Below are 12,631 nucleotides of genomic sequence, written 5' to 3'. Positions count from 1 at the left end.
TGTTCTCCTTTCACACTCTTTCCTGCTCTCTAACAACGTTCTGTCGTCTACTTTCGTCTCCACTTTCTGCCCCCTACCCCTCACCTCCTTTGCCACCTTATCTGGGCTCCTGGCTCTTTCAGCAGCCTGTCTACTGCTTCTCTTTGGCTCCTTCTTACTGCTGTCTTTCAGCCACACCCTTGATCTTATGGTAGGTAAGAACCGCACCTAGCCTTCTTGGACAAGGGTGAAAAATCTCCGAGGTCCCGAGTGCAAGTTGCGCACGTTAAAGATCCATTGATAGTCCAAAATTGATAAAAGGAGACTTCGGCTGCCACTCGGGCAAAATTCAAAATTTCCTACTAACCGAAAATGTTTGGTGTGTTCCGCGTGATCATATTACCTTATGCAGTTGCGAGCGCCGTTAAACACTTGCCCAAAATAACCCAAAACAAAACAAAACACCCCCCCCCCCCCAACAAAACAAAACAAAAACAAACGAACAACAAAACAAACCCTTACGCACACTTATACACACATTCACGGACACACACAATTACATACACAGGCGCTTACACACGAATACTGGATGGGCATCAAAATTATGTCATTCTCGCACAGATGACAATTATGGAATAGCTTGTAATGATAATGGTATGAATGAATTATTATACTTGTCGGTTCTTGCTTTTACTTTTTAAAAATTGAATAGATGTCATCACCGAAGGCTTCCAGAATAACAGATACAACAAAAAGTGTTCCTCGCCTGCAGTTCAAGCAAACTGGCCATACAATTTGAGACTTACAAAGTTCTCTGGTTACAATTTAGCAGGCTGTAATGGAGTATCCGAAAAAACCCAACAACAAAACTAACAAAAACAAGCAAACAGAAACAAAATCCGTCCGTCATCTCTACATCTTTACAGAATTAGGCCACAATCTGAACTTTAAACCAGTCTGTATGACAGTGTGAATGGGGCTGAACCAAAGCACAAACCAAGCACGGGAAGCACGCCAACATGGCTAATGACGTCCGCAATCACACGGATAATTCTGCACTCTTCCTCCGCTACAGTATAATAAAAAGGGGAAAATCACGATCTGCCATTGTCTTTTGTTTGTGCTTCTGTGTTGACGTTCATGTCTGGCTGTGCTGGGATATTTGATCTCCCTAAATGAACAATTTCCTCTGATCTCGTTGTCACGACACGAAGTTGCCACGTCACGATCATCCAACATAAATATTTTACTTTCTGGTGGGGAGCAAAAGACACCGACCGAAAAGCGTCTTTAAAAACACACGCAAAAAACAACCCTCACTGATAAGAACTACGAAATTCAAGATGCCCACTCTCCATTGCACGGGCTTCCTTTCCGTTACAAAGGGCTAGTTTATCTTGTCATAATCTACTCACCGGGAGCGAAGTTAATTAACTCAATTGGTGTCGTGCTGGGTTATATTGCTGATGACCTATTCAAGTCCTCCACAAAGTGTTCTTAGATTTGGATCGTTTGTGGAGCCTTACGAAAGAAAACAATAAATTCCTCGCCCTCTTTCACACACAGTCACTTAGACGCTCTAGGACTTACCGTTTCACCTTCACTATGCTCATGAATTTAATCTTCCCTCCTTCCTTCCCTTCTTGCATCTCACCATTACTCATCTGCCGACTCACTCACTTTTCCTTCATACCCCTCCTCTTTCACTCACTTCATCAGCAATTCACCCACTCACTCCTGACTCCCATCCTCATATCCCAAACAGAGAAGCCCCCACGCTGAGCATATCTCAAGTGAAGGCGGAGATTTTTTATGCTCACAGTGTGTCAAACTTTTCTCTGCCAGAATTGGTCTCAACGGCCAAAGCGAAAGTCACAAATCTTAAACTTTAATTCTTCTATTTCCTTGAAAAATATTCTTCTCGGCGGCTGCGTTGGTCATCGTCTGACATTGAACTTCAATTTGAAGGACAAACTATTATTACCCATACCCTTCCTATTTCACTCACTTCGTCACCAGTTCACCCACTCACATTCACCTCCCACCCTCATACCTTACCTCCATACGACTACTAACCACACACCCCCTCCCTTCAAATCTCTTTTTCTTTTCAGCTTGTGGAGAAACTAATTTATCTCTCCAACCCGGACAACATCCACGAGGCTGTTCTCCAGGCCATTGATGCGGGAAGTACCAACATAGCGGAAGTCTCTCTCAGACATCCGCGCTATCTGGAGACCTCAAAACGCATGCGCAGAATGGGAGACACAGACGGGTTTTTCAAGGTAACTGCAAGGTCCCTAGCCATTTTTTCTGGATAGTAAAGCACTGTACATGTATTGGTGCAACACCCCTATTGACGCGGTAAATTTTTACTGGGTGAGGACCTTCAATTTTACGTTCACGGGACCCAGGTGGGTGGGTTTAGAAGTGTGTGTGTGTGTGTGCGTGTGTGTGTGTGTGTGTGTGTGTGTGAGTGTGTGCGTGTGTACCTGTTTTGAAAAAAAAACCGGAGGGAGGGCTTGAAAAAAAATCAAAATTTCTCTTTTTTTTACTTCCAGTAAGCTCGGGAAAGGTTGTTAAATCCGGGCAATATTTTAGGATAAAACAGCAAGTAAACTTTGTTCGAAAGTACGCAAATCAGGCATCTCTTAAAGTAACAAAATGGGCTAACATTCCTTTAAAAGCGCAACACTGCTTGTCTTTCCTGTAGGCAGATGTTGGAGCATGACATCAGAGGGCACTGGCGTCTGTGGTATAGCACATAGGCATTGCACCGTCGCACTCAGAAGAACTCAGTTCGATTCACGCGTAGGGAGAATTTTTATCGAGTATCTCGTTCTTTACTGCCGGGACGTTGTATCCTGCTCAACCCGGGTTGGCAGTGACAGTAGGTAGACACGGTCCAAGCCCGCCTCCCAAATGATCCAAAGGACAACAAAGAGAATTCATTTAAAAACACAGACGTGCGGTAGCAATTACGTTAAGTGCGTACGTTTACCTTGCCTCAATCAAGGCCACCATTAATTAATTATTGCTGAGCATTAACGAGGTTCGCACATTGTGCAACGTTCTCAAGTATGTCATCAAAGTGAAAAGGCCTGACTTGCATGCTGTGAAGTCATTCGATGTTGAAATGCCTCTGAGAAGCACCAGATGTCGACTCCACAACGATTGTGTCAATAATTTCTGTCCCGTGGTTGTCAGTGTTGTCAAAGATTGCGTGATTCAGTCTGTAGGCCGACACAATAGCGTTTTTGTTTTAACTTCATGACTATTGATTTTTTTCTTGTTATTACTGTTGTGTTTATCTATTTGATGGTCGCTCAAATTTATAATGACACAATGCATTTCCTCCTTTTTCTTCCTGTTCACGTTGAACAGAGAAGTTGTGAAGGAGTCAGGAATTTGAGTGTTCTGTAAGAATATAAAACACTTTAATATAGTAGTTTTACACCCCCATTAACACAATTTAGGTCGTTTACGAGGTAGGCTGCATCAACTCCGTCTTCCAGAGTCAACCCGAGCTGGGAGGGATACAACGTTCGAGCAGAAAGACGGAGATACAATAGAACATCCTAGCAGAAAACATATCCCCACTTGGGAATAGAGCTCATGTCTTCTGAGTGCGATGGCGAAGCGCTTAAAGGAAGGTGCTACAAAATTTGGGCTCTTTTTTTTTAAAAATTTGTCATATGTGCAACGTTTTCTGTTATAATTGTCTTCAGTATAATTGAGGTTAATACATAGCGATTTGAGTGGATAGAACTATCATTCCTGGGAAACTGAGAGGATCAGTATGTCAAAGTTGCATTTCTTTCACACATTTTAAAAGGATTACATAAACTGTCTAATTTCGAAAGACATCGATATTAAAAATTCTAAGGCTTCCACAATTTTTGACTAAAAGGGTTCAAATTTCACTGGAAGTCTTCACAACCAAATTACCACATGCTGTCAACTTCTTTAAAGCATAGTTTTTTTTAGTAGGGTTTTTTTCGGGGGGGGGGGGGGGGGGTTGATTTTTTATAACCCCCCCCCCCCCCCTTAAAATTTTCGCGTTTTTATGATACAGCACACACAGAAGCTGCTAAAACAAAGTTAATTGAAATATGACCATCTTACTAAATAACAACAGTAAAAATTGTTTTTAAAAAACCGAAGAACCTTAGGATTTTTTCAAAGTCCTAAATTTTGAGTAGCCATTAAGCATTACATCATATTCATCTCAGTTGCAGATGAATGTTTTTCATCTCTTTCAAAATTTAATATCAAAACATTTTCTACGAACTTGTTCAACGCAGTGATAACACAGGTCATATATGGCGAATCTAAAGAAATGGAAATTTCAGTAGCACCTCCACTTATAACCGCTACAATGCTGACGTTGATTGTTCTGTGGGTTCTCATAGGAAGTAATCAATGATGTAACTGTACAAAGTGGGCTTATAACTGACACGTTGTCCACATTGTCGACTTCAAGGATCAAGGAATGCGCTGTAGAACAGAGGAGTTGTGGCGGGGGTAGGGGAGGTGGGGGGGGGGGGGGGGGGTGGGGGCTACACCCCCAAAGTCCCGATTCAGCTCAAAATTATGGAATTTGAGTTGTAGACATTTTTCGCTTTCTCAGCCTGTCCTACAACTATTTCATCCCTTTAGAACCCCCAAAAGCTTTCTTTCTTTCCATACCAAGCATGTTTGTTTCCACCATTTCCTCATAAAGTCAATATTTTACTTTTCTTTATCGGCCGTTTTCTCAAAACCCAATTTTCTTTTTCTATACTTTTCTGAATAACTCCACCATTTTTCATCCAATCTTCTTGAAATTTTAACAGAATGAATGGAACATATAGTACTAATTGTCTGTTGATTTTTGACGTATGGAATATATTTTAGTTGGTGGTTTCCGGAGTGTGGATTTTCACCGATTTTTTGCAAACTTGAATAGGCCTACTGCCTGAGGAAACAAAATCATTAAAAATGTTCTAATTCACTTAGGAAAAAATCAACAAATGTATTTTTATATCTAATGTTTGGTAACATGCAGTCAAAGAAACAATCAATTTCCATGAAAAAGAAGTGCGGTATTCATTACGTAAGACATGTCAACAAAATCTAATATGGCCGCCGTATCCATGGAAACAACTTTTTTCTCAAATTTGATAGCGGATTTTAAGATCCTTACTATGCTTGTTATATGTGTGAAACTTGGCAAAATTTGGTCCTCTAATAAGCGAGATAGCCTTCAACTGTACCCCCCCCCTCCCGCTACAATGCTGACGTTGATTGCTCTGTAGGTCCTCATATGAAGTAATCAATGCTTCATGATGTAACTGTATAAAGTGGGCTTATAACTGACACGTTGTCCACATTGTCGACTTCAAGGACTAATAGATGACAGAGAGGAATGCGCTGTAGAACAGAGGAGTTGTTAGGGTTGTTGTTACTCTGGATTGTACCTCTCGGCATCTTCAGCACGCAAACTTCCTTCAAACAATTATGCTGAAACAAACACATGCTCTGACATATGCACACACCCAGACACTCACGTGCATACGTGCACACATATCATGATATACACCCCTGCTTACGCAGTCTTTTCCTTTCGCTCTTTCTCGTTCTCTCTTTCTCTCTCTCAATCTCTTTCTCTCTCTCACTCACTCACTCACTCTCTCTCTCTCTCTTTCTCTCTCTCTCTCTCTCTCTCTCTCTTTCTCTCTCTCTCTCTCTCTCTCTCTCTCTCTCTCTCTCTCTCTCTCTCTTTGTCAAAAACACACATCCGCACACTCTACTACACACTTGAGTTCACAAACAAAGACTCTTACACGCAAACAAACACATATACACACGCATAAACGAACATTATTAAATTGAATATTAAGAACCCCCCCTCCCCCCGGATAACTCTCCACTGAAACACAGATTGCTTAGTCAGAATTTACTAGAAGTGTTTTTGAAGTCACTTCCCTCTAGTCCTGTTTGTATCTTTCTATACCTGGATTCCTGGAGGTGTCGTCTCTGCCTTAGCTGTTGATGTGCGGTGACCTGCTATTGCTTACGGTAGCTAATTGCCGAATACACCAAGTCATACGTAAGCCAGTCCATGCCTTGATGTCATCGGTCCACATCGTTCTTTGTCCACCTTCATACCGGGTGTCCATTGGCGATGGGATCGGGTCGGGTCGGGGGCGAACGTCCGTCTCGTCGCATGATAACAAACGCGTTTTTTTTTTTTAAAGCAGCCAGCCCGGCGCGATCGGTTTGGGCCACGACAGCCACTTTGCGCCCCCAATCTTGCTAGCAAACCGACCCGACTCGGCCCGATCCCCCAGTGGACACCCCGCATTAGCCTTTCACTCCACACTCTATGTAGGTCGTTCCCCACCCTGCACCTGTCAGTGTCAGCCAGTGACGTGTCTGTCAAGGGCTATTCCACGATAACTGACGGGACTAATTTTAATGAGGCATTTTAATGATTTTTTCTGTCTCGTCAGTTACCGAAATTAAATATGTCACAGAATTTGCGTAGCGTACTTTTTCGAATGACTGCTTTTAATATTTCAATTAATGCTCTGATCATTTAAAGGCGAATGAAATACATTTTAATTAATTGATTTTAATTACAGGGTTATCATTGTAAGTACATGTATAGTCCAAATGTCACGTCAGTTGACGTGAAATAGCCCCAAAGCGAAGCATTTTATGGGTTCACTCACTTACTAATTCCACCCTCATATACTTCCTCTCTATTCTCCCTACCCCCCCTCGATTACTAATTAAAAAATTTATCCTCTCCGCTCTCACCCCCCCCCTCCAACCATCTCTACCTTCCGACATTCCTCAGTCACCAATTCACCCACTCCCCCACTCTACCCGCACACCTTCTCCTCTCTCCCTAAGTCATTAACTCACCCACCCACTGGCTGTACACTCACAGCCCCCCCCCCCTCTTTTTTCTCACGCCATCCCGCTCTCCCTCAGTCATCAATTAACTTGAATTTTTGATGAAATTAGAAAAGGAGATACATCCAGGTGAATAGAAACATGTTTTTATAAATAGAAAAAAACTTTTATTGCTTTTGATAAAGTTATTGTAATTGGTATTATTGTTGTTGTTGACGTTGTTGTTAGTGCTGTTGTTGTTGTTATTGTTATTGTTGTTATTGTTATTGTTGTTGTTGTTGTTGTTGTTGTCGTTGTTGTTGTTGCTGCTGGTTGTGGGGATTCTACTGTTTTATGGTTTATTGTTGTCTATTATCTATCGGGGGGGGGGGTCAGTGTTCATATGAATCTTGACATACATCGTTATTCGTTTTCCTGGTTAACCCCTGTACATCATGATTCTAGCTACCAATCCATCTCAGCTTGTTTGATTAATCCGGTATATTCATGACGTTTAGTGAATTAGACAGCTGTGACGTCAGCATCACCATGCATCAATTCCGCCCACAGCCGGAACGAGGGTCTCAGTTTCCCAGCTACGTCACGCCGCTCAATCTGGCAGCACAGAAGAACCAGTTTGTCATTGTCCAGCTTTTACTGCAGAGAGGTGAAATCATCTGCAAGCCTCACAAGTTTAGCTGCGGCTGTCAAGTACGTACAAAGTACATGTATTGTGGTATAAATCCTTCGAGTGAGGAAACAATGAGCTCTCCAGTCTCAAATGTCTAAAGCTTGAGTTTCCCCATGGGGAAACACTCCCTATCACCCCGCCCATTATCGACTCCCTCCATTCCTACCCCCACCCTTCCTCCCCTCTCAACAGATCTCCCAACCTACCCCCCTCCCCCTCCACCCATATCAGTTTGAAACTGAAGTGAGATCTTTAAGTATAATAGTGAAGAAAGCAAATTAAAATTAAACAAAGTTTAATCAAATGAAACGGATTAAGGTAAGAAAAAAGAACGAAAGAAACGTAACAAAATACCACTTTGCTGATCTCTGTGAGAAAAGAATGACAAATATAGTAAAATGGGGGAATTCGACACCATACTTTTCAATTGGAGTGTTAGACAAGTGTCATAGAAGCTACTTTATGTAGAAAGAGGACACATCCTCCTCAACAGTTTTACTTTCGGTCTGATAAGTTAGGAAACAAAACATAATATGAATTCTACGATATAACCATCCCCATACTTCCATTTTTCAACTTAGATCTAATTAAAGATTTAATATTGCGGGGCAATTCCACACCCACATGAGCACACATGCTAAAATGAAAATAAAAAGAGAGACATTTAAGAAATTAAAGCTGAATGGAAAAATAAAACATTGCAGACAGAAGCAAATGGTTAAAGCTGAATGTCAAACAGATTTCTGTTGGTTCTAAGGGCTGTAAGTGTGTGTGTGTGGGGTGGGGATGGGGGTGGGGGTGGGGGGATTACCACGGGTGTTAAATATCTCCACCCTCCCATACAGCACAAAAAATAACAAAACAAACAAGATAAGGTATCTCCTTGGGGTTACAGTTACATCAAACTCGCATTGTACAAGAATATCACACCAACATCAAAACTTTTAGAAACGATCCATTTCTGGTCGCGATTTGGTTGCGTCCTGTATTTGAGCAAGGGTTATAATTGAGCTGTGCTCATGGCTCAGGACACACCTTTGTGGCCACCCATCTATTTTCTACATGCCACGTCGCTTGAATTGTTTGCCATTTATTTCGTTCTGAGCCTATTTATCACTCCTTGTGCATGAAACAATACCGAGAAACATATCTTGATAACGACAGTATAGCAGATACTTTATTGATACGCCATGCAACGGTATCCTCATCGATTATGTCTCACAACTCACCCCACTCCAAGCTATTGTCCCGACTGACATTGGGAAAAAAATTAACGAGTTTTGAATGGCGAGTGCTCTGAACTTGTTGTACTAGTGGGGTATAAGATTATCCTTGAGCTTTGCAGATACACGATTATTTATGTCAAGTTGCAAGGCGGGGGGTGGGGGGGGGGGGGATGGGGAGGGAGTGAAAAGAGGGGTGGGGGGGGGGGCTGTATGACGCCTGGGATGCTCCCTCCTAAATGCATCAAGCGAATCTGTGTGCATAGCACCGAATTGAGGCTAGGTAATTTTTTTTTCAAAAGTGAAAGTCTTTAAAGTAAAATAATCACGATCGTGATGCACATAACATGAGTGATTCATTTATTTTGCAGGAATGTACCAATAAAAGAAAATATGATCAACTCCGCTCGGCGAAATGGCGACTGAATGCGTACCGAGGTCTGGCCAGTGAGGCGTATATTTCCCTCTGCAGTAACGATCCTTTCCTCACAGGGTTCGAACTCTGCGCTGAAATACAAAAGCTGGCAGACACCGAATTGATATTCAGAGTGAGTAAAAATAATATAGTTGATTGACCCTTTTATGGCTAACATTTTGTTCTACTTTTCTCCACGCAATTGAGCGTCTCTCAGTTTATTTGTCATTGCTAGAGAAATTCTGAAAGAAAGCGGGCTGATAACTTTAAAAAAGAAACCTGACCTCTCTCATGTCTCCTAAGCCCTATTGTACCAACAATCCTCAACATTTACCCCCCCCCCCTCCCACAGGGAATAAACAGAATTGCAAAAAACATGTACGAAAGCAACAAAAATAAAAAGACAAAAAAAAAAACCCCAACAACAACAACAAACCCACAATAAAACAATAGGGGTTGAAAGAGAAGCGAATTCAGGCACTCAAACTGGGGCATTGTTTCACTTTTTTTGTTGTTGAGCGCAGCAATAGATGTAAAGAGGATGGCATCAAGCTAAAGGGTTAATAGAAAACCCCTCTGTTTGAAACAGTCTTAAAACAAACGAAACGGGTACAGGTTTATTTAAATAAATGTAAATTTGATTGCAGAGTTAAGTCAAAGGGTCGTGGAAAAGGTATGAAAATGAAATGGGAGAGACTTGTTGGAGACAATAGGAGACAGTATAGACTATACGAGGGGGGGTTCAAGAAGTCTTTGGTCTAAATATGAAGGAATAAAGATAGAGCTCTGTAACTTTGCATGTTACTTTCATTCTTCTACTTAGTCACCATGTAGATTAACACATTTCTGCCACCTCTCTTTGTCCTTCAAAAGTCCTTGAGAAAAAAATAACCCAGAATGAGCCCGTCACCAGTCTTCCACAGCTTCAATGGCGTCCCCATTGTCATGGAAACGACGTCCTTTCAGTGATTTTTTAAGATGAGGAAAGGGAAAAAAATCTGAAGGGGCTAGGTCTGGTGAATAAGCTGGGTGAGGCAGGATTTCAAAGCCGCACTGTTCTGCTGTCTGGACTGTTTGTTGTACCCTACGTGCAGGAGGCGCTGTCGTGCAGTAGGAGTATCCCATTACGAAGTTTTCCACGCCTTTTTCTCACCAATTCGGAGTGCAAATTTTCCAGCAAACCCGAATAGTAGTCCCCTGTGACTGTTTTTCCATTTCACAGGTAGTCAGTCAGTCATGATGATACCTTCACAATCCCAGAAACACGGCAACACGACCTTTCCACTTGAAGATGTTACCTTTGCTTTCTTTGGTGAGGTAGAAGAAGGGGTTTTCCTTGGCTTGGAGGACAGTTTTTTTGCTGTGGATCAAAATGATAAATCCATGTTTCATCCATAGTCACCATGTTTTTAAAGAAACTTGTGTCATTGGACTCTATTTGAAGGAGAGTTGTGCAGGACTCAACCTTATGTTTCTTTTGCTCTCTTATCCAAAGCCGGGGTACCCACCGCGCATACACATTATTCATGTCAAGATGGTCATGGAGAATGGTTTCAATTGACTCTACACTGATTCCTGTTTCACTTGAGAGCTGTTTAACAGTTATACGTCGGTCTTGTAAAACCAGTTTCTTCACTATGGATACATTCTCTTCAGTTACCACAAAGGATGGGCGCCCTTCACGATCTTCATCCATCACCGACATGAATCCAGATTAGAATTTTCTTACCCAGTATGTCTCAGTATTATAACAAGGGCATTTGTCACCATAAATTGGACCATTTCCTGAAAATTATACGAAGGGCATTTTCCTAGCAAGTATAAAAACTTGATGACTGAGCGATATTCAACAGGCTCCATGTCACAGCTTCATCAAAGAAAAACCAAACGTTTTTGTGCATGGTTTCATTGAACACGCCGTTTTGTGCCTTATTATTGTCGGATTTTCCCGAAAATTTGCATTGTGTGTTCCAAAGAAAATGTCTCAAGGCTGGTGAAATTCCATTACTCTACCAGGATTCCTTCATACCCAGACCAAAGACTTATTGAACCCCCCTGGTATGAAGGGAGCGTCCTCTAGTTGAGGAGTGATCTTTTTCTACTTCTCGTCACAGTACTGTACCACACGAGACTTCGAATAAATACTTGGCTGTTACGAACAGACCTGGTCTACATCAACCGGAAATTAAACGATGGGACTCTACGGTTGTGTCATGTGGATCTATCTACTTGGATGTTCCTGTTTGATTACACGGTTTTGCATTTTATTTCTCCAGAAAAAATAAATTACTTGGAAGTGCTCCCCCCAAAAAACCCCCCAAAAAACAAACAACTTTACAACTTTTCCTATAAACATTCCCTCGACACTGAAGCATTGCGGTTCAAATGTGATTACAATACTTGGAAGCCAAAAGGAATTTGGGTGATATTCGTTTTAGATAATTTCACAGAATAATTTTGCTTTATATGATGCATAAACGGATGCGACACATATTTTGCCATTAGACACATATTAATAGGATGTCTGGACTTTGGAGAGACACGAAGGAAGCATTTTTAAAGAACAAAATTGCAAGATCTGGTTCCCGTCGTTGAACCTAACAGAATTCTCGATTTTATAAAGGCTAATGGCCTTTACATAAAAATATAAATACTGTTATTTTAATGTACAGTGAATTGTAATTTTAAGATTGAGATTGTTAAGGTGATTTTTTAAAAACCTTTTACTCGGATCATTGACCCAAACCAAGCCGTGCTGTGAACTGTAGTGAATGCAACCAACTTGCGTTTCGCGTGCTCACGTGACCGTATATAACTGCGAGCGCCGTAAAACTCATACTAAAGTAAACTGACCTCGCCCACCCACCAGAGGGAGTACACAGACCTGGACACTCAGCTCAAAAGTTATCTGGTCAAGCTCCTGGACCGGGTGTGGACACAGAGGGAGCTGACCGCTGTGCTGGACAAGACGGGTCATCCCACAGAGGACAAGTTTGAGAGCCTGGCCCGCTTCAGGTTAGCCGTGGAACATAAACAGAAGTCGGTGAGTGAAGATTTAGCTTTTTTTTTTTTAGAGGAATACTTGGGTGGTTGGCGGGTGCTCTGGTGTGGTTTGCTCCTTCTTTCCCATGAAACATCTATCGTCCTTATCTCCCCTTCTTCTTTTTTATGTTTCTTACTCTCTTGTAACACCTCTAATCTTCTGGTGCTCATATAACCTTATGCAGTTGTGAGCACCGTAAAACCTGCACTAAAACTAAAGAGTAATAGGCCTACATCTCTGGCGAAACTTGGTCGAATCATGTGCTCCTCAGTTTTTGAGTGTATGGAGTTTAGTTATGGCTATCATATTAGAACTTGTTCATTTTTCGTGAAAATGATGAAAAAAAATATTGCTCTTTTTTGCTGAAAGTCGAGATGTGTCCGATTTAGGAAGGCGGG

At 41.7% G+C, this 12,631-nt stretch overlaps 1 protein-coding gene across 1 annotated transcript in view; it reads left to right on the top strand.

Annotated features, from left to right (window-relative positions):
* Positions 1 to 998: 998 nt before the first annotated feature.
* Positions 999 to 12,631, top strand: part of LOC101857995 (short transient receptor potential channel 6-like) — a 31,961-nt gene continuing 20,328 nt past the window's right edge. Inside the window, exons 1-6 of the mRNA XM_035971699.1 lie at positions 999 to 1,053; positions 1,699 to 1,829; positions 2,094 to 2,264; positions 7,432 to 7,572; positions 9,147 to 9,323; positions 12,060 to 12,233. Of these exons, the coding sequence (XP_035827592.1) occupies positions 999 to 1,053; positions 1,699 to 1,829; positions 2,094 to 2,264; positions 7,432 to 7,572; positions 9,147 to 9,323; positions 12,060 to 12,233 (849 nt within the window). The remainder of the gene's footprint in view (positions 1,054 to 1,698; positions 1,830 to 2,093; positions 2,265 to 7,431; positions 7,573 to 9,146; positions 9,324 to 12,059; positions 12,234 to 12,631) is intronic.

This window comes from Aplysia californica, unplaced genomic scaffold, assembly GCF_000002075.1.
Source record: "Aplysia californica isolate F4 #8 unplaced genomic scaffold, AplCal3.0 scaffold00018, whole genome shotgun sequence".
In the NCBI taxonomy this organism is placed as follows: Eukaryota; Metazoa; Mollusca; class Gastropoda; order Aplysiida; family Aplysiidae; genus Aplysia; species Aplysia californica.
This window is presented reverse-complemented; position numbering and strand designations above follow the sequence as displayed.